Source organism: Hemitrygon akajei, unplaced genomic scaffold (genome assembly GCF_048418815.1).
Source record: "Hemitrygon akajei unplaced genomic scaffold, sHemAka1.3 Scf000045, whole genome shotgun sequence".
NCBI lineage: Eukaryota > Metazoa > Chordata > Chondrichthyes > Myliobatiformes > Dasyatidae > Hemitrygon > Hemitrygon akajei.
The window spans coordinates 2,616,507-2,639,016 of record NW_027331931.1 but is presented as its reverse complement, the minus strand read 5'-3'; the positions used below and the strand labels follow the sequence as shown (position 1 = coordinate 2,639,016).

General features: G+C 48.6%; 1 protein-coding gene across 1 annotated transcript in view; it reads right to left on the bottom strand.

The window, feature by feature from the left end:
* Window positions 1-11,200: 11,200 nt before the first annotated feature.
* LOC140720581 (NACHT, LRR and PYD domains-containing protein 3-like) overlaps window positions 11,201-22,510 on the bottom strand; it is a 43,497-nt gene continuing 32,187 nt past the window's right edge. Inside the window, exons 6-10 of the mRNA XM_073035415.1 lie at window positions 16,899-16,985; window positions 12,088-12,258; window positions 11,762-11,932; window positions 11,439-11,606; window positions 11,201-11,288 (exon numbers count right to left, since the gene is read on the bottom strand). Coding sequence (XP_072891516.1) covers window positions 11,201-11,288; window positions 11,439-11,606; window positions 11,762-11,932; window positions 12,088-12,258; window positions 16,899-16,985 — 685 coding nt within the window. The remainder of the gene's footprint in view (window positions 11,289-11,438; window positions 11,607-11,761; window positions 11,933-12,087; window positions 12,259-16,898; window positions 16,986-22,510) is intronic.

Below are 22,510 nucleotides of genomic sequence, written 5' to 3'. Positions count from 1 at the left end.
TTGACATTTTCTTTCTGGCACGCTGTTTCTATTTCCAGCTGTAACTTGTAGTCCATATCCCGGCTGCTGTTTGGAGGCCTGTATATAACTGCTATTAGTGTCTTTTTACCCTTGTCATTTAATAACTCGACCCATAAGGATCCTACCTCTGCTGATCCTATGTCCCTTCTTTCTAGTGATTTGATATCGTTGCTTACCATCAGGGCCACGCCACCCCCTTTACCTACCTTCCTATCTTTCCTATACACTGTGTATCCTTGAACATTCAACTCCCAATCACATCCATCATTCAGTCATGACTCAGTGATGGCCACTCTGTAATATCTTTTAACCTGTAGTTGTACATCAAGGTCATCCACTTTATTTCTAATGCTGCGGGCATTTAAGTATAGTACACTTAGATCAGTATCTGTTACTGATTTTGCTATACTTCTATTGCACAGCAAATTATTCTGTCTATTCACTGCCTGTCCTTCTTGCCATCTTTGCTGCACAGTATCCTTGACTTATTTCTATTTTCCTCTTCCTCGACCCTAACACCCTGGTTTCCTTCCCCTTGCCAACTTAGTTTAAACCCTCCCTAACAGCAATATTGAACAATCCCGCCAGGATATTAGTACCCTTTGAGTTCAGGTGTAACCCATTGTTTCTGTATAAGTCATGCCTTCCCCAAAATAGATCCCAGTGATCCAAGAATTTGAAGCCCTGCCCCCTGCACCAGTTACTTAGCCACACATTCTTCTGCTTAATTCTGCTATTCTTACCATCATCGGCACGTGGCTCAGGCAGTAATCCTGAGATTATTACTCTGGAGGTCTGGCATTTCAATTTTCTTCCTAACTCCCAGTAATCTTCCTGTTAATGTTATTGATACCAACATGTACTTCTGGTTGCTCGCCCTCTCTTCTCTGAATACTCTGGACCCGATCCGAGACATCCCGTACCCTGGCACCAGGGAGGCAACACACCATTCGGGTATCCTCGACCAGCTCGCAGAATCTCTTGTCTGTTCCTCTTAGGATGGAATCCCCTATAACTACGGCATTTCTCCTTGCTCTCTTGATCACGGCACTGGGCAGAGGGCCAGAGTACCGTTCGTTGTGGTCTTCCTCTGTCAGGTCAACCTCTCCAACAGTACCTAAAACTATATATCGATTCCTGAGAGGGACTGTCACAGAGGTGCAGTCCACGATCTCTCCATAGGTGCTATCGATCACCTCCTCACTTTCTGTAATTAACTGAAGGTCATCAAGTTGTTGCTCCAGATCCCTCACACGATCCCTAAGGAGCTTCATCTCATTGCATCTGGAGCAGATGTATTCCTGGGGGAGGCTGGGAGTCTCCCAAGGTCCCCACATTTGGCACTCCAGGCACAACACTAATCCTAAATGCATACCTCTAATCCTACCGTTAGCTCTAAATAAATAAACCTGTAACCTACCACTTAACTGTAAGACTCAACGGTCGCAGGAAGCCTCTTCCCGTTTCCGCCTAAGCCCGTTGAGCCGAAGCCCTATCACTCTGTACCCGTTCACTCCGCTGCCCGCTGGATATGGCGGTGTTCTTTTTAAATCTTCCGCGCTCTGAGGTCACGCGCCTGCGCAGTTGTGCCTCTTTTATCCCAAGTAGTTTGAAAAATAATCTGAACTCTTTCCCGAAAAAACGGCGACTTACTCCGCTGCCTGCTTGCTGCGGTTCAGAAAATAATATGTATTATTTTGTTTTTCTCGTGTCAAGCTGATAAAACTAGGGGTACGGGCACACTCATTTCTCAATTGCTCAGAACTTCCCGACTATTCTAATGGTGGTTAGTAATTCTGGAGATTTACTGACATACTGCTGTGTGAGGATGGTGACGGGTGGGGAGGATGGTGGGGGGGGGGGGGGAGATGGAGGAGTTGAGGCGTGTGGACAGAGGAGAGATTTTGGTGCGGGAGAGTAACCAGAGCATCACAAGGGAAAGGGTCTGAGGTTCCTCATTCTCGCCCCGTTCGCCAGTTCCTCCTGTCTCCGAGCTTCGGTGCAACTTTCCGCAACTCTGAATGGAGCCTTCCACGCGTCGCTGTTCTGATCACATCCCGTCTCCGATTGACACTGATCCTGACATTCACTGTGTCTCTCCCTCTCTCTCTTTAACTATCACACTTTCTTTAATCTCACTCTCTGCTCGGTCTCTCTCTGTCTTTCTCTCTCTCGCCCCCCCCCTCTCTCTCTCTCTCTCTCTCTCTCTCTCTCTCTCTCTCTCTCTCTCTCTCTCTCTCTCTCTCCCTTTCTCGGTCTTACTCATTGCTCCCTCCGACTTACACTTTCCCTCTCGGGTTTGTTTTCTGTTTTTTTTCTGTCTCTCTCCCGTATTTGTCTGTATGTCTGGGATCGGGGGAGAAAAAAAGAGACAGAGAGTGAGACAGAGAGAGAGGAGAGAGAAAGAGAGAGGAAGAGAATGAGAGAGAGAGAGAGAGCGAAAGAGAGAATGAGAGAGAGACAGAGATGTGAATGAGACAGTGAGAGAGAAAGAGAGAGAGAATGAGAGACAGACAGAGAGACAGAGACAGAAAGAGTGAGAGAGAGAATCAGAAAGAGAGACAGAGAGAGAACGGGAGAGAGAACAGAGAGGGAATGAGAGAGAGAGAAATAAGAGAGAGAGAAATAAGAGAGACAGACAGACAGAGAGAGAGACAGAAAGAGAGTGAGAGCGAATCAGAGAGAGTGAGTGAGACACATAGAGAGAGAAAGGGAGAGAGAATGAGAGAGAGACAGAGACAGAAAGAGAGATAGACAGAGAGAGACAGAGATAGAGAGAGAGACAGAGAAAGAGAGAGAGAGAAAGGAAGAGAGAGACAGAGACAGAAAGACAGAGAGACAGACAGAGAGAGAGAGACAGAGAAAGAGACGGGAGAGAAAGAGCTCTGGGGTAGAGAGTCTGGAGTGGGTCTGAGAGTCTGAGACAGACAGACGGGGTGAGGAGAGTCTGGAGAGGGAGAGAGAGAGTCTGAGACAGACAGACGGGGTGAGGAGAGTCTGGAGAGGGAGAGAGAGTCTGAGACAGACAGACGGGGTGAGGAGAGTCTGGAGAGGGAGAGAGAGGGTCTGAGGCAGACAGACGGGGGTAAGGGGGCAGTTGAGAAGGACCCTGGAGGAAGAAAACCCTGTCTAATTACCATCAGCAGATATATTTCATTGATTCTATTATGGTTATTATTTTATGTCGGTTTTCTGGGTTTGCATGCAAGAAAAAATAATGTCGGAGCTGTATATGGTGACATAAATCTACTTTCATGATAAATTTGGTTTTAACTTTGAGAGAGACTGTTGGAGAGAGAACGATTGTGGAGAGAAGAGAGTGAGACGAGGAGAAAGGCCAGTGAGGGAGAGGGTGAGTTCAAGACGGGAGATAGACCAGTAGGAGAGGGAGAGAAATCGCAGATGAGAGAGAGAGAGTGATGGGGACAGGGAGTCCCGTTAGGAGTGCGGACGGTGGGAGAGGACGGCAAGGGGTGTGGTCCCTCAGGCGGGATTTTGTAGACGGGGAGGGGGTAAGGGTGCCAATCTCTACCCCTAGCTACATTCCTCCCCTGGTGACCCCCCAGTTACAGCTCCCGGTTTACGAGTCACCCTTTCCCATCCTCGCCATCCCGTCACTCCTGAAAATTTCCGCTCTCTGTTCCCTCGCCCTCCCTTCCATCACCGCCCATCTCACCCTGGCTGGCGGCCATTTTCTGATGGTTACCATTGACAACCGCTCTCCCAGCATCGTAGAAATAGTCACACCGTTTTCCTCACCTTCCACTCACTTCCCTCCCTGTTTATCCAATCTCAACTCCTCATCCCTCCTCTCCTTCCCCTCAGCGTTCGCTCTCACATCTCTCCATTTAACCTTCTGCCGACAGCCATTTTGTGACAGGGCGTGACCCTCCCTCCCACTTCCTCCACCACGAAGTGTCACTTCTTCACACTCATCATCTTTTCACCCTACCTCCTCTCCCATTATTCGCAAACCCCTTCCCTCCCCTCACCACCTCGATGCTCGGCACCTTATGCTGGTTGGCGGCCATTTTGCGATACCAATTTTCGCTTCCCCTCATCGCCTTCCGTCTCTCTGTTACCCAGCGAGTCCCTCCCCTATTCACCCAATCACTTCTGACCCTCTCTGACCCCTCGCCCTTTCTCCCGCCATCCACCACATCCTGGGTGGTGAACATTTTCTGATGGGAAATTTCGCTTCCCCCCCCCCCGCCCCCCGTCGTTGAGTCAGTCGCTCCCCTCTCCCTCCGTTGAGACATTCCACTCTCCGGCCCATCAGCCCTGACCGCGTCGCGACTTCTTGCTCCCCCCTTTCCCTCGTCCACACCTTTCTTGCAGCTCGTCTTACTTGCGAAGGAAATGTCGCCACCCATCGTTCCTCCACTATTGAAAACGTCACACTCCCACCCTATCCATTCTGTTCCTCCCCTCCCTGCCCAATCAGACCACTCCCTCCCGTCCCATTACACCCCCTCCCTTCCCATCCCATCACTTCCCCTCCCTCCCCCTCCCTCCCCGTCCCATCACTCCCGCTCCCTTCCCGTTGTTTCACTCCTCCTCACCCCGTCTTTATCTTCTCCATGTCGGCCACCAGTTTGTGACAGGAACTTCCACCCCTCCCCTTTCCGTCCCCTATTGAGTCAGTGACTTCGCCACGCTCACCGTCTCATCAGTCCACTCCTCGTCCCATCACTCCTCTTCCTCCCAAACCCCTCACCCTCCTCCCCAAAACCCACATGTATATGTGCATGTGTGAATATCTGAGATATATACATTAGTTTATTCAATCACAACATCATTAGAATTAAAACATATATAAAATACGCAAAGACGATATAAAACACAAATTAAAATACTGTTATTACAATCAATAACACACTCGATCCCGGGATTGTATCCATGGGCACCGCATGTTCCTTCGCCATAGATTCTGTGTGTGACAGTGGCCATTGTAAGTCAGTGCCTGCGGTAAACTATGTATACCTGTCTGGACACGCCCCTCTGCTGACTGCTCCTGTGGCTCCTCCCACATACCCCTGTATAAAGGCGATTGGAGGCACTGCTCCTCCCTCAGTCTCTAAACTAATTTGTAAGGGGGATGGGACCCGGAGCGATAGAGCAGTGAAAGAAGTGCATGGAGTAAAGCCAGATCTACCATATAGAGAGGCTTTGAGGAAAGAGAAGCAGAATAAAGGGTGTAAAGGTAGTAAGGTAGAAGGGGTAAAGTGTGTGTACTTCAATGCAAAAAGCATCAGGAACAAAGGTGATGAACTGAGAGCTTGGATACATTCATGGAATTATGATGTAGGGGCCATTACGGAGACTTGGCTGGCACCAGTGCAGGAATGGATTCTCAATATTCCTGGATTTCAGTGCTTTAAAAGGGATAGAGAGGGAGGAAAAGGGGAGGAGGGGTGACATTACTGCTCATACCCGGAGATTGCAGGATGACGTCATTCACCCGACACATTGACCTGGGGAATGAGAACTCGATGGGAGATGGATATACAGCGTCACGAGTCTGACTGTGAGCAGGTTTGTGCTTCGTTAGGGGGTTGCTCTGTTAATGAACCGGAGTACTGAAATGAACGGATATTTCACCGCGCTTTTCATCTGCTCTCGGAATCTGGACTGAGTGGCGTCGTAAATGAATATGTTCGTGCAGCAGCTGAAATTCCTTAGCAAATATCCGGCACAGGCGGAAATAATTTCCGAGTCATTCCCCTGTGTTCCTATCCCGGTGATGATAGTTGGAGATAAATTCTGCAACTTTCGTCATCCACAGGAGGATGAAGCTGCCGGAGAGGGTGAGGAGTAAATCCACAGACCTCTTCCGGCTCTCCATCTCCGGGTCACTGCTGTTTCCCCCCTTGCTCTGACCCCTTAGCCCCCTACGGACCCGACTGGCCACTAAAATGTGCCTGATTGTCAGAGCGTTGAGCAGCAGAATTACGCCGAATGGGAGGAACGGAGTTAAAACGATATCAAACCAGTCATACGCCACCCACGCCGGTTCAGTGAAGTAACTTGGCTTCGGATAACGGAACCATGGTCCATTGTGAATGATCTCTCTGTAAGTGAAGTAGAGTGGGCCGTTTTTCAGACAGAACAGACCGCTAGATGGCGCTAGAACAACGGCCGTCGTTCTCCTTTTCAGTTTCTGACAGCAAATGGCAACAAACCGATCGAAGGTGAAAGTGACTGTGAACCAGACGGAACAGTTCACGGCAATGCGGGACAGGACACGGAGAATAGTGCACACAGAGGTGACGTTCAGGAAACAAACGGGAAAATAATGATAATTGAGTTGATATAAAACGACCTCAGTGATAATTAAAAACACAAAATGCTAGCAGAATGCTATGGAGGAGGAAGTGACGACGTTTCGGGCCGAAACCCTTCATCAGGATGCTTCCTCCCATAGATGCTGTCTGGCCTGCTGAGTTCTGCCAGCATTTTGAGTTTTTATTTATTTCCAGCATCTGCAGATTCACTCGTGTTGCCTCAGTGATAATGGCCAGTAGATCCGCCGCTGCCATGGCCACCAGGTAGCGAGTGGTGCAGAAGGAGAGGCCGCACTTTCCCCGGGACAGGATCACAATCGCCACTAAATTCACTGGAGAAAGAGAACGGAATGACATAAACATTATGATTCGCAGTCAGGAACCCCCAACTTAATCGCCCTCGTCTACCCATCACGGGTAAGGTTGAGTTACTGTTAACCTCAGATTCACTGCTATCGGAATCCAATGATTCGCCATTCACGAGCGGTAAAGAATTTCATCTGATATCCGTCTGTTCGGTACCGCACATCTGATTGCCAGCTACCCTAAAATGGAATAATTTATTGCCAACATCTGTATTTTTCGTCTGACAACGATTGTTCAAATGCAAACTCGCACATCACTGTCTTTTCCTCGGGGGAAGTTATCCGAGATAATACTTATAATTTCATACTTTATTAGGAATTAGAGAATCGTTCCTGTTATTGCTGATGGAATAGACAGTTCAGAGAGATGGGGCAGAAAATGAATAAAAGGGTGGGGAGGGGTGGAGAGAGGAGGATAGGGTTGGAAGAAGAGATGGAGAGAGAAGACGGGACCCGGAGGGAGGGAAGTGACTGAGGGAGAGAGAGGCTGAGCGTGTGGGTGTTGGGACTCATCTCCTCACCTTTCTCCCCTTCCCCTCCTCAATCTGACCCCTCCTTCTCCCTCCCCCGCAGAAAATGGTGGTGGTCCACACCACCCAGTGCGCACCGCCAGACCTCGCCTCCATCTTCTCCGGCAAGCCGGCGCCCACTCCTGCCTTTGACGGGCCCCAGTGACGACACGTCCCCCTACTCTACGCTCAGCCCGAAAGAAATATCAGGGCGGGATTTTGGAGACGGAGGGGGATGGAGGGTAACGGTACCAGTCACATTCCTCCCCGTGGGAAAGCCTCAGTTCCAGCTCCCTTGTTACGAGTCGCCCTCTCCCACCCTCGGCTCCCGTCACTCGTGAAACACTCCGATCTCTGTCCCCTCGCTCTCCCCTCTATCACCGCCCATCTCACCCTGTCTGGCGGCCATTTTGTGATGGTTACCATTGGCAACCGCTCTCCCAGCATCATAGAATGGGGCACACCCTTTTCCTCACCTTTCACTCACTTCCCTCCCTGTTTATTCAATCTCATCTCCTCATCCCTCCTCTCCTTTCCGTCCCTCCTCACTCTCCCGATTCTCCATTTAACATTCTGCCGGCAGCCATTCTGTGACAGTGTGAGATCCTCCCTCCCATCTCCCCCACCACGAAGTGTGTCATTTCCTCACACTCACCATCTTGTCAAACCCTTTCCTATCCCCTCACTCGCAAACCCCTTCCCTCCTCCCCCTCCCTTTCCTCTCCCTGCCACCTCGATGCTCTGCATCTTATGCTGGTTGGCTGCCATTTTGCGATGCCAATCTTCGCCTCTCCTCATCGTCCTCTCTCTCTCTCTCTGTTACCCAGTGAGTCACTCCCATACTCACCCCGTCACTCCTGACACTCTTTCCCCTCTCTGGCCCCTTGCCCTTTCTCCCGCCATCCACCACATCCTGGGTGGTGAACATTTTCTGATGGGAAATTTCGCTCCCCCTCAGGTTCCCGTCCCTCCGTCGTTGAGTGAGTCGCTCCCCTCTCCCTCTGTTGCGACACTCAACTCTCCGTCCCATCAGCCTTGACCGCGACCCCGAAGCCCCCGCTCCACCTTTCCTCCAAGCATACCCCCTTTCCTGCAGCTGGTCTTATTTGCGAAGGAAATATCACCACCCATTCATCCTCCACTATTGAAAAAGTCACTCCCCCCACACTCCCCATCCTGTTCCTCCACAACCTGTCCAATCAGACCACTCCATCCCGTCCCATTACATCCTCTCCCTCCCCGTCCCATTACATCCCCTCCCTCCACGTCGCATCACTTCCCCTCCCTCCCCGTCCCATCACTCCCGCTCCCTTCCCGTCGTTTCACTCCTCCTCACCCCGTCGTTGTCTTCTCCATGTCGGCCACCAGCTTGTGACAGGAACTTTCACCCCTCCCCTTTCCGTCCCCTATTGAGTCAGTGACTTCGCCACGCTCACCGTCTCATCAGTCCACTCCTCGTCCCGTCACTCCTCTTCCTCCCAAACCCCTCACCCTGCTCCCCAAAACCCACATGTATATGTGTATGTGTGAATATCTGAGATATATACATTAGTTTATCCAATGACAGAATCATTAGAATTAAAACATATATACAATATGGTAGACGATATAAAACACAAATTAAAATACTGTTATTACAATCAATAACACATTCGATCGCGGGATTGTATCCATGGGCACCGCATGTTCCCTCGCCATAGATTTTGTGTGTGACAGTGGCCACTGTAAGTCAGTGTCTCACTCCATCCCTGGCGGCCACATTAACCAAGGATTCGCCCATTTTAAATCAGCGCGTCCCTCCCTCTCTTGTGCTCACTTCTAACAAAGCCGCCACTCCCTCCCCAGCGGCCATTTCAAGTGAAGCGTCGGCCATTTGAAGTCAACGTGTCGTTCACTCCTTCTCTGCCGCTCACTTTAACCGAGGCGTCGCTCCCTCCTTGGTCCCGTTTCAACCCGGCCGAGCGGGGTCTCTTTCCGTCACCACATCTCTCCCTCCTTGGTCCCGTTTCAACCCGGCCGAGCGGGGTCTCCTTCAGTCACCACATCTCTCCCTCCTTGGTCCCGTTTCAACCCGGCCGAGCGGGGTCTCCTTCAGTCACCACATCTCTCCCTCCTTGGTCCCGTTTCAACCCGGCCGAACGGGCTCTCCTTCAGTCACCACATCTCTCCCTCCTTGGTCCCGTTTCAACCCGGCCGAACGGGATCTCCTTCAGTCACCACATCTCTCCCTCCTTGGACCCGTTTCAACCCGGCCGATCGGGGTCTCCTTCAATCACCACATCACTCCCTCCTTGGTCCCGTTTCAACCCGGCCGAACGGGGTCTCCTTCAGTCACCACATCTCTCCCTCCTTGGTCCCGTTTCAACCCGGCCGATCGGGGTCTCCTTCAGTCAATACACCTCTCCCTTTGTCTCAACAGAATAAACGATGGAGTCTCAATCGGAGTCTCACCCCCTCCCTTCCTGGCGCTTACTTTAAACAAGGTATCACGAACCCTAAACTGCCCCGTCGGACATTTTAAGCGAAACAACGGCTATTTTATGTCAGAGCGTCACTCTCTTCCATTAGATCATTGTACATCGACCCATTACCCCCTCTCTCTTCTCAATGTGCCACTCTCTCCATTTCGGCCATTTTTTCCCGGTGCATCTCTCCCTCCCTGTGAACCATTTGAATTCTGTCCATCACTCTCTCCCTGCCGGCCATTGTAACAAAGGAATCAGGGACTATTTCAGGTCGGGCCGCCACTCCCTCGGATTTGTCAGTGCATCCCTCCCTCCCTCCCTGGTGACAATGTTATCTCGGCCCAAAACTCTGCCCCTGGTAATAATTTTATATTCTGGCTTTAATGCAGAATCCTATTTTAATCAGCAGGTAACTCCCCACACCCCGTGATAATTTTCAGTCAGTGCACAATCCCCACCCTGTCGGTCATTTTAAATCTGCCTGTCACTCCCACTCTCTTGTCAGTGTATCACTCCCTCCCTGCCCGCGATGAGAAACAAGGTGACCGCGGCCATCTTAATTCGGCCCATCGGCCCCTCCCTGGCGCCCATTGTCACTCAGCCCATCACTTTCTCCCCGGAGACCATTTTCAGTCAACCTTTCACTCCCTCCCTAGTGACCATTCTAAATCCTTCTGTCGTTCCCTCCCTATTCACCATTTTCAATCGGTGGGCAGATAGCCAGAATGGGAGTTCGGTGGAGATGAGATCCCGGGCACCCAGATTCTGCCAGTCCGACCTCCCTCAGCCTGGATCTGAGACGCTACTGTGTCAGTGTGAGGAGCTCCGACCCACTGTTGCAGTGCACAGGGTGCGGGGGGCAGCAGAAACCTCAAATAAAACTCGAGTCCGGCACCAGGACAGGAAGTTACAGCGGTTTATTGATTTCATCATGACAAATGTAAATTAAACAATGTGTGAGCTGCCAACGTGCAGGGATAAATAAGTTGCCTCCGATTCAACTGACTGGCGACAACAAGTGACTGGTTGAATAATCAGTCCCGTTTCTCACCGTCACTCTGCATCGGGGAACCGATGATTATCAAATCACACAATGCAGGGCGGTGACCGAGATCGCTGCAGATCCAGGGTCACTGCCGAGGGATTTGACCATTTAACATCATTATATCGGCCAGGCTGCCGAATGCACCGTCCTCAGCAAAGGGAGCAAAAGGATTCTCTCCCGGGATAATCCCACCCCGGGACACCGGTGTCCCAGACTGAGCCCCGGACCCCCGGGCTCTTCCTGTCCGGGTAATTCTCCGGGGTGTCACGTGGGGAGTCTCGAACACGCACATCCGGCGGAACCTGCCCCGCCGGACAACAGGCGGAAACACGTCACTGCGGGACCGCTCTGAGCGACACACAGCGCGAGGCCCGAGCCGGTTCCGTTAAAACCGTTGGGAATCAGCCCCGGCGCGCGGCCATTAAAGGTAAGGGCGGGAGTTAAAGGGGAGGGCGGGGAGTCGGCCAAATGTCCCCATCCCGCGGGCGGGGATGTTCACACATTCAGATGTTCACAGATCCACTCTCAGTTCGGGTTTGAATTCCTGCAGAGATCTCAGTTCCTTCCACCCGGTCCAACTGAACCGATTCCCCACCAGCCTGAAACAGATGAAATAAACAGATCACACAACAGTGTCAGTAACAGGGGACCGGGGTTAATGTTTCAACAACACTCACAGACAAATATCACCAGAAAACCCGCAGATCCGCTGATATTTTATCACATTGAACATTAACACAAACACTCACCCGATCCACCCCAGACTCGGGTGGGTCAGTATGAGGCGGCGGAGACCGGGGACAGATCGGTCTGTCAGCGAGTTTAATCTCAGGTTCAGATCCGTCAGTGATGGGTTTGTATTGAGAGCGGAGACGAGATCCTCGGCACCAGAATCTGTGAGACCGACATTCTCCAGCCTGGAGATGAGAGACAGTGAGGGTGAAGGACACAGAGAGACAGGAGACGGTACAAATCCCCAGTGTTTATCAGTAACACAATTACTGATCACATTAATGTTCAGTGTCAGACACCCAGTGACTGTAAACACAATCTCCCACAGTCTGGTACTTACCACAGTTTCTGTATTTTACACTCCGGGTTCCTCAGAGCCGCAGACACCAGTTTCACTCCTGAATCCCCCAGTTTATTACCACTCAGGTTCAGATCCGTCAGTGATGGGTTTGTACTGAGAGCGGAGGCGAGATCCTCGGCACCAGAATCTGTGAGACCGACATTGTCCAGCCTGGAGATGAGAGAGAGTGAGGGTGAAGGACACAGAGAGACAGGAGACGGTACAAATCCCCAGTGTTTATCAGTAACACAATTACTGATCACATTAATGTTCAGTGTCAGACACCCAGTGACTGTAAACACAATCTCCCACAGTCTGGTACTTACCACAGTTTCTGTATTTTACACTCCGGGTTCCTCAGAGCCGCAGACACCAGTTTCACTCCTGAATCTCCCAGTTTATTACCACTCAGGTTCAGCTCTGTCAGTGATGGGTTTGTACTGAGAGCGGAGACGAGATCCTCTTCACCAGAATCTGTGAGACCGACATTGATCAGCCTGGAGATGAGAGAGAGTGAGGGTGAAGGACACAGGGAGACAGGAGACGGTACAAATCCCCAGTGTTTCTCAGTAACACAATTACTGATTATTTTCCTCAGCACGACTGCGCAAGTCGGCCAGTGAGAAGAGTGAGAAGAGTTTAAAAGGAAGACAGATTTACAGAGCGAGTGTCAGAGGAGCGGGAGATGGGAGTAGGAAGGCTTTGGATCAACGGGGCTTCGGCGATAAAGGGTCGAGGCGAGGTAGGTTATCTGTTTACAATACAGACAGAGAGTATGTGTGTGAGGCTGGTTTTCTGTGCTCGGTGTCAGATGTGGGAGATCCTGGAGACTCCCAGCCTCCCAGACGGCAACATCTGCACCCGGTGTGTCGAGCTGCAGCTCCTTAGGGACCGAGTTAGGGAACTGGAGATGCAGCTCGATGACCTTCGTCTGGTCAGGGAGAGTGAGGAGGTGATAGAGAGGAGTTACAGGCAGGTGGTCACACCGGGGCCACGGGAGACTGAAGAAGTGGGTCACAGTGAGGACAAGGAAGGGCAAGAAGCAGGTACTAGAGAGTACCCCTGTGGCTGTACCCCTTTACAATAAATACTCCTGTTCGAGTACTGCCGGAGGGGGGTGGCCTATGGGTTGGGGAGCATCAGTGTCAATGCCTCTGGCACAGAGTCTGGCCCTGTGGCTCAGGAGGGCAGGGAAAGGAAGAGGAAGGCAGCAGAGATAGGGGACTATAGTCAGGGGGTCAGGCAGATGATTCTGTGGTGGCAGGAAGGAAACTCGGATGGTAGTTTGCCTCATAGGTGCCAGGGTCTGGGATGTTTCTGATCACTTCCAAGATATCCTGCAGTGGGAGGGAGAACAGCCAGAGGTCATGGTACATATTGGTACCAGTGACATAGGTAGGAAAAGGGAAGAGGTCCTGAAAGTAGACTACAGGGAGTTAGGAAGGAAGTTGAGAAGCAGGACCTCAGAGGTAGTGATCTTGGAATTACTGCCTGCGCCACGTGACAGTGAGAATAAGATTAGGATGAGGTGGAGGATGAATGCGTGGCTGAGGGATTGGAGCAGGAGGCAGGGATTCAGATCTCTGGATCATTAGGACCTCTTTTGGAGCAGGTGTGACCTGTACAAAAATGACGGGTTGCACTTGAATTCCCGGGGGACCAATATCCTGACAGGAAGGTTTGCTAAGGCTACTGGGGAGAGTTTAAACAAGAATTGCTGGGGGGAGGGAACCAAATTGATGTGATGGAGGAGAGGGAGGTTGGCTCACAAATAGAGAGAATTTGGAGACAGTGTGAAAGGGAGGATACGCGGGTGATAGAGAAGGAGGCACTCAGTCCGATGGTTTGAGATGTGTCTATTTTAATGCAAGGGGTATGATGAATAAAATGGATGAGCTTAGATCGTGGATCAGTTCTCGGAGATATGATGTGGTGGCCATTACAGAGACTAGGATGGTGCAGGGGCAGGAATGGTTACTTCGAGTGCCAGGATTTAATTGTTTCAGAAAGGACAGGGAGGGAGGCAAAAGAGGTGGGGACGTGGCACTGTTGATCAGAGATAGTGTCATGGCTACAGAAAAGGAGGACACTACGGCATCTCTGGGTGGAAGTTAGGAACAGGAAGGGGTCAATAACACTACTGGGTGTTTTGTATAGACCACCCAACAGTAACAGGGACATCGAGGAGCAGATAGAGAGACAGATTCTAGAAAGGAGTTTTAATAACAGGGTTGTTGAGGTGTGAGATTTTAATTTCCCAAATATTGATTGGTATCTCCCTAGAGTGAGGGGTTTAGATGGAGTGGAGTTTGTTAGGTGTGTTCAGGAAGGTTTTCTGACACAATATGTAGATAAGCCTACAAGAGGAGAGGTTGTACTTGATCTGCTATTGGGAAATGAACCTGGTCAGGTGTCAGGTCTCTCAGTGGGAGAGCATTTTGGAGATAGTGATCACAATTTTGTCTCTTTTACCACACCTTTAAAGAGGTATGGGTCAGGTAAGTTAGGGAAACCTTTAATTGGAGTAAGGGGAACTATGGGGCTATCAGGTTGGAACTTGTAAGCATGAATTGGAAACAGATGTTCAGGGAAATGTACCGAAGAAATGTAGAAAATGTTCAGGGGATATTTGCGTGGGCTTCTGAGAAGGTATGTTCCGATGAGACATGGAAAGGATGGTAGGGGACAAGATCTGTGATGTACAAAGGCTGTTGTAAATCTAGTCAAGAAGAAAAGAAGAGCTTACAAAAGGTTCAAAAACGAGGTAGTGATATGAATCTGGAAGATTATAAGGCTAGCAGGAAGGAGCTTAAGAATGAAATCAGGAGAGCTAGAAGGGGCCATGAGAAGGCCTTGGCGGACAGGATTAAGGAAAACCCTAAAGCATTCTGCAAGTATGTGAAGAGCAAGAGATAAGACGTGACAGAATAGGACGAATCAAGTGTGACAATGGAAAAGAGCGTATTGAACCGGAGGAAATAGCGGAGATATTTAATGAACTATTTGCTTCAGTATTCATGACGGAAAAAGATCTGGGCAATTGTAGGGATGACTTGCAGTGGACTGAAAAGCTTGAGAACGTAGATATTAAGAAATATGTGGTGGAGCTTTTGGAAAGCATCAAGTTGGATAAGTCACCGCGACCGGAAAAGGTGTACACCAGGCGACTGTTGGAAGCGAGGGAAGAGATTGCTGAGCCTCTGGCGATGATCTTTGCATCATCAATGAGGACATGAGAGGTTCCGGAGGATTGGAGGGTTGAAAATCTTGTTCACTTATTCAAGAAAGGGAGTCGGGTTAGCCCAGGAAATTATAGACCAGTGGGTCTTACTTCAGTGGTTGGTAAGTTGATGGAGAAGATCCTGAGAGGTAGGATTTATGAACATCTGGAGAGGCAAAATATGATTAGGAATAGTCAGCATGGCTTTGTCAAAGGCAGGTTGTGCCTTACGAGTCTGAATGATTTTGTTGAGGATGTGACTAAACACATTGATGAAGGAAGGAAGAAGATGCAGTGTATATTGATTTCAGCAAGGCATTTGATAAGGTACACCATGCAAGACTTATTGAGAAAGTAAGGAGGCATGGGATCCAAGGGGACATTGCTTTGTGGATCCAGAACTGGCTTGCCCACAGAAGGCAAAGAGTGGTTGTAGACGGGTCATATTCTGCATGGAGGCCGGTGACCAGTTGAGTGCCTCAGAGATCTGTTCTGGGACCCCAAGTCTTTGTGATTTTTATAAATGACCTGGATGAGGAAGTGGAGGGTAGGGTTAGTAAATATGATGATGACACAAAGCTTGGGGGTGTTGTGGATAGTGAGGAGGGCTGTCAGAGTTTACAATGGGACATTGATAGGATGCAAAACTGGGCTGAGAAGTGGCAGATGGAGTTCAACCCAAATAAGTGTGAAGTAGTTTACTTTGGTAGGTCAAATATGATGGCAGAATATAGTATTAATGGTAAGACTCTTAGCAGTGTGGAGGATCAGAGGGATCTTGGGGTCCGAGTACATAGGACACTCAAAGATGCTATGCAGGTTGACTCTGTAGTTAAAAGGGCATACAGTGTATTGGCCTTCATCAGTCGTGGGATTGAGTTTAAGAATCGAGAGGTAATGTTTAACAGTTGAGAGATTATGAGGGGGGATAGATCGAGTTGACGTGGATAGACTTTTTCCATTGAGAGTAGGGGAGATTCAAACAAAAGGACATGATTTGAGAGTTAGGGGGCAAAAGTTTAAGGGTAACACGAGGGGGAATTTCTTTACTCAGAGAGTGGTAGCTGTGTGGAGCGAGCTTCCATTAGAAGTGGTAGAGGCAGGTTGGGTATTGTCATTTAAAGTAAAATTGGATAGGTATATGGACAGGAAAGGAATGGAGGGTTATGGGCTGAGTGCCGGTCAGTGGGACTAGGTGAGAGTAAGCGTTCGGCACAGACTAGGAGGGCTGAGATGGCCTGTTTCCGTGCTGTAATTGTTATATGGTTATATGTTGCAGCTATACAGGACCCTGGTCAGACCCTACTTGGAATACTGTGCTCAATTCTGGTTGCCTCACTATAGGAAGGACGTGGAAACCATAGAAAGGGTGCAGAGGAGATTTACAAGGATGTTGCCTGGATTGTGGTGCATGCCTTATGAGAATAGGTTGAGTGAACTTGGCCTTTTCTCTTGGAGTGACGGAGGATGAGAGGTGATTTGGTAGAGAGGTACATGATAATGAGAGGCATTGATCATGTAGATAGTCAGAGGCTTTTCCCCAGGGCTAAACTGGCTAACATGAGAGGGCATAGTTTTAAGGTGCTTGGAAGTAGGTACAGAGGAGATGTCAGGGGTAAGTTTTTTTACACAGACAGTGGTGAGTGCGTGGAATGGGCTGCTGGCGGTGGTGGTGGAAACGGAAACGATCGGATCTTTTAACTCCAGGAAGGCTACATGGAGCTTAGGAACATGGAGGGCTATGGGTAAAACCGAGGTAATTCTAAAGTAGAAACATGTTCGGCACAGCGTTGTGGGCCGAAGGGCCTGTATTGTGCTGTAGATTTTCTATGTTTCTTTGTTTCTACTGATCACATTAATGTTCAGTGTCAGACACCCAGTGACTGTAAACACAATCTCCCACAGTCTGGTACTTACCCCAGTTTCTGTATTTTACACTCCGGGTTCCTCAGAGCCGCAGACACCAGTTTCACTCCTGAATCTCCCAGGTCATTCCCCCCGAGTCTAAACACAAAGAGACAGATTGATGAACAAAGTGATTCAAACCGTGGGTCTGGGGGAATTTCTCTCACTTGGATATTTCAGGAAACATTAAACCCTTCAGTAAATCACTGATCGGAGTTCCCATCACTATCAATGTCCCTCACTGACCAGCTCCAGCGTATTCACCAAATGTCGGTAATTTCGTCTGTCGGTGTGACTCTGTAAACTCCACATATTCTGTCCCATTCCCCGATGGCTAAACAAAACGTTCCTGACAGAAAAGCAGAAATGTCAATGGGACACAGTGAAATAGACCCACCCGAGCTAAAGGGATGGGCAAGAGAGATCCCACAAGAAGAGTGGGGGATGGGAACAGAGGCCCCACACGAGAAAGGGTGATGGTGAATAGAGATCCCACATGAGGAAGGGGGATGGGGGAGAGAGATCCCGCAGGAGGAAGGGGAATGGGGGAGAGGGATCCCATAGGATGAAGGGGGATGGGGGAGAGAGATCCCACAGGAGGAAGGGAGATGGGGAAGAGAGATCCCACAGGAGGAAGGGGGATGGGGAAGAGAGATCCCACAGGAGGGGGGATGTGGTAGAGAGATCCCACAGGTGGAAGGGGGAAGGGGAAGTGATAGATCCCTGAAGAGGAAGGAAGATGTGGAAGGGAGACCCACAAGAAGGGTGGGGTATGACAACAGAAGCCCCACAGAAGAAAGGTGGATGGGGAATAGAGATCCCACAGGAGGAAGGGGGATGGGGAAGGGAGATCCCACAGGTGGAAGGGGGACGGGGAAGAGAGATCCCACAGGAGGAGGGGGGATGGGGAAGTGAGATCCCACAGGTGGAAGGGGGACGGGGAAGGGACATCCCACAGGAGGAAGGGGGACGGGGAAGGGACATTGCACAGGAGGAAGGTCGAAGGGGAAGGGAGATCTCACAGGTAGATTGCTACCCATGCCCCGTGCTGGTGAGGCTAGAAATAGGAAGATAATGCAGCTAAATACGTGGCTGAGGGGATGGTGCATGAGGGTGGGGTTCATGTTTCTGGACAATTGGGCTTTCTTCCAGAAGAGGTGCGGCCAGTTCGAATTGGACAGTTTGCACCTGAACTGGAGGGGACTAACATCCTTGCCGGTAGGTTAGGCAAGTTCTGCTCAGGGGTTTTTAAACCAGATTGTAAGCGGAGGGTGCAGTGTGTTAGAGCTGATGGTGATGTGGAGAAGGATACGGGTCATGTGAGGACTGCTTGTATAGACTGATATCAAATGTTTGTACATGATAGAAATGTTCTCAGGTACATCTATTTCCATACGAGGAGTATTGTAGGTAAGGCAGATGAGTTTAGGTCGTGGATTGGAACATGATGATATCGACATCATTGCTATTAGTAAGACTTGGTTGCAGGAGGGGCAGGACTAATAACTATATAAACATATAACAATTACAGCACGGAAACAGGCCATTTCGGCCCTTCTAGTCCGTGCCGAATGCTTACACTCACCTAGTCCCACTGACCCGTACTCAGCCCATAACCCTCCATTCCTTTCCTGTCCATATACCTATCCAATTTTACTTTAAATGACAATACTGAACCTGCCTCTACCACTTCTACTGGAAGCTCGCTCCACACAGCGACCACTCTCTGAGTAAAGAAATTACCCGTTATATTACCCTTAAACGTTTGCCCCCTAACTCTCAACTGATGTCCTCTTGTTTGAATCTCCACTATTCTCAATGGAAAAAGCCTATCCACATCAACTCTATCTATCTCCCTCATAAGTTTAAATACCTCTATCGTCCCCCCTCAACCTTCTATGCTCCAAAGAATAAGGACCTAACTTGTTCAATCTTTCTGTGTAACTTAGGTGCTGAAACCCAGGTAACATTCTAGTAAATCTTCTCTGTACTCTCTCTATTTTATTGACATCTTTCCTATAATTCGGTGACCAGAACTGTACACAATACTCCAAATTTGGCCTTACCAATGCCTTGTAGAATTTTAACATTACATCCCAACTCCTATACTCAATGCTCTGATTTATAAAGGCCAACATACCAAAAGCTTTCTTCACCACCCTATCCACATGAGATTCCACCTTCAGGGAACTATGCACCATTATTCCTAGATCACCCTGTTCTACTGCATTCTTCAATGCCCTACAATTTACCATGTATGTCCTATTTGGATTATTCCTACTAAAATGCAGTACCTCACACTTATCAGCATTAAACTCCATCTGCCATCGTTCAGCCCACTCCTCTAACTGTTCTAAATCTCTCTGCAAACTTTTAAAACCTACTTCATTATCCACAACGCCACCTACCTTAGTATCATCTGCATACTTACCAATCCAATTTACCACCCCATCATCCAGATCATTAATGTATATGAGAAACAACATTAGACCCAGTACAGATCCCTGAGGCCCACCACTAGTCACCGGCCTCCAACCTGACAGTTATCCACCACTACTCTCTGGCATCTCCCATCCAGACACTGTTGAATCCATTTTACTGCTTCAGTATTAATACCTAACGATCAAATCTTCCTTATTAACCTTCTGTGCGGAACCTTGTCAAGGGCCTTAATGAAGTCCATATAGACAACAACCACTGCTTTACCCTCGTCAACTTTACTCGTAACCTCTTCAAAAAATTCAATAAGGTATGTCAAACATGACCTTTCACGCACAAATCCATGATGACTTTTCCTAATCAGACCCTGTCTATCCAGATAATTATATATACCATCTCTAAGAATACCTTCCATTAATTTACCCACCACTGACGTCAAACTGGCAGGCCTATAATTGCTAGGTTTACTCTGGGAACCCTTTTTAAACAATGGAACCACATGAGCAATACGCCAATCCTCCGGCACCATCCCCGTTTCTAATAACATTTGATATATTTCTGTCAGAGCCCCTGCTATTTCTACACTAACCTCCCTCATGGTCCTAGAGAATATCCTGTCAGGATCCGGAGATTTATCCACTTTTATATTCCTTAAAAGCGCCAGCTTCATGTTCTGGGTTTCCGTTGTTTCAGACGTGATAGGGGTGAAGGATGAAAGGGGGAGGAGTGGCATTACTAGTCAGGGAGAATATCACAGCTGTGCGTAGACGGGACAGCCCAGAGGGCTCGTCTACACATGCCATATGGGTGGAGCTGAGGAACGGGGAAAGTGCGACCACACGAATAGGGTTGTATTATAGACCGCCCAATAGACAGAGAGAATTGGAGGAGCAAATCTGTAGAGAGATAGCAGACCGATGTAAGAAACAGAAAGTTGTAATCGTAGAGGATTTTAAATTTCCACATATTGACGGGGACTCCCACTCTGAGAAAGGGTTAGATGGCGTGGAGTTTGTCAAATGTATTCAGGAAAGTTTTCTAAATCAATATATTGAGGTACCAACGAGAGAGGGTGCAGTACCTGATCTCCTATTAGCGAACCAGACAGGTCAGGTGACAGAAGTATATGTAAGCAAACATTTTGGGTCCAGTGACCATAATGTCATTAGTTTCAAGATAATTATGGATAAGGATAGGACTGGTCCACCAGTTAAGGTTCTGAATTGGAGAAGGGCCAATTTTGTGGAAATGAGAGAGGATCTGGGAAGAGTGGGTTGGGATAAGTTGTTTTCTGGCAAGGATGTGTTCAGTAAGTGGAATGCCTTCAAGGGTGAAATTTTGAGAGTGCAGAGTTTGCATGTTCCTGCCAGGATTAAAGGCAAAGTTAACAGGCATAGGGAACCTTGGTTTTCAAGGGATATAGGTGATATAGTTAAGTAGGTGTTTAGCAGGTATAGGCAACAAGGAAGAAATGAGGTACTTGAAGAGTATAGAAAATGTAAGGGAATACTAAAGAAGGAAATCAGGAAGGCAAAAAGGAGACATGAGGTTGCTTTGGCAGATAATGTGAAGGTAAACCCAAAGGGTTCCTACAAGTATATTGAGAGTAAAAGGATAGTAAAGGACAAAATTGGTCCCCTAGAAGATCAGAGTGGTCCTCTATGTGTGGAGCCTCACGAGATGGGGGAGATCTTAAACAGGTTTTTTGCGTCAGTGTTTACTCAGGAAACTGGCATAGCGGATATGGAATTAAGGGAAACAAACAGTAGTGTCATGGAACATATAGAGATTAAAGAGGACGAGCTGCTTGCTGCCTTACAGTGAATACATAGATAAATCTCTGGGCCTGACATGATTTTTTCTCGGACCTTGAGAGAGACTAGTGTAGAAATTGCAGGGGCCCTGGCAGAAATATTTAAAATGTCCTCAGCCACGGGTGCGGTGCCAGAGGATTGGAGGGTAGTTCATGTAGTTCCGTTGTTTGAAAAAGGCTCCAAAAGTACACCAGGTAATTACAGGCCAGTAAGCCTGACATCAGTAGTAGGTAAGTTATCAGAAGGTGTTCTGAGAGATCGGATATACAAGGATTTGGACAGCCAAGGGCTGATAAAAGATAGTCAACATGGCTTTGTATGTGGTAGATCATGTTTAATGAATCTTGTAGTGTTTTTCGAGGAGGTTACCAAGAATGCATATGAAGGAAAGGCTGTGGATGTTGTCTACATTGACTTTTGTAAGGCCTTTGACAAGGTCCCACACATAAAAGGTCAGTTCAGAAGGTTCAGACACTAGGTATCCATGGAGAGGTTGTAAACTGGATTCGAAATTGGCTGAGTCGGAGAAGACAGAGAGTGGTAGTGGATGATTGCTTCTCAGACTGGAGACCTGTGACTAGTGGTGGGTCTCAGGGATCTGTGCTGGGACCATTGTTGTTTGTTGTCTATATCAATGATCTAGATGATAATGTGATAAATTGGATCAGCAGGTTTGCTGATGACACTAAGATGGAGGCGTTGTGGACAGTGAGGAAGGCTTTGAAAGCTTGCAGAGGGATCTGGACCAACTGGAAAAATGGGCCAGAAAATGACAGATGGAATTTAGAACATATGACATATAACCATATCACAATTACAGCACGGAAACAGGCCATCTCGGCCCTTCTAGTCTGTGCCGAATGCTTACTCTCACCTAGTCCCACCTACCTGCACTCAGCCCATAACCCCCCATTCCATTCCTTTCCTGTCCATATTACCATCCAATTTTTTTTAAATGACAAAATTGAACCCGCCTCTACCACTTCTACTGGAAGCTCGTTCCACACAGCTACCACTCTCTGAGTAAAGAAGATCTCCCTTGTGATACCCCTAAACTTTTGTCCTTTCACTCTCAACTCATTCCCTCTTGTTCGAATCTCCCCTACTCTGAATGGAAAAAAGACTATCCATGTCAACTCTATCTATCCCCCTCATAATTTTAAATACCTCTATCAAGTCCCCCCTCAACCTTCTACGCTCCAAAGAATAAAGACCTAACTTGTTCATTAGGTGCTGAAACCCAGGTAGTATTCTAGTAAATTTACTTAGTACTCTGTCTATTTTGTTGACATCTTTCCTATAATTCGGTCACCAGAACTGTACACAATACTCCAAATTTGGCCTTAACAATGCCTTGTACAATTTTAACAT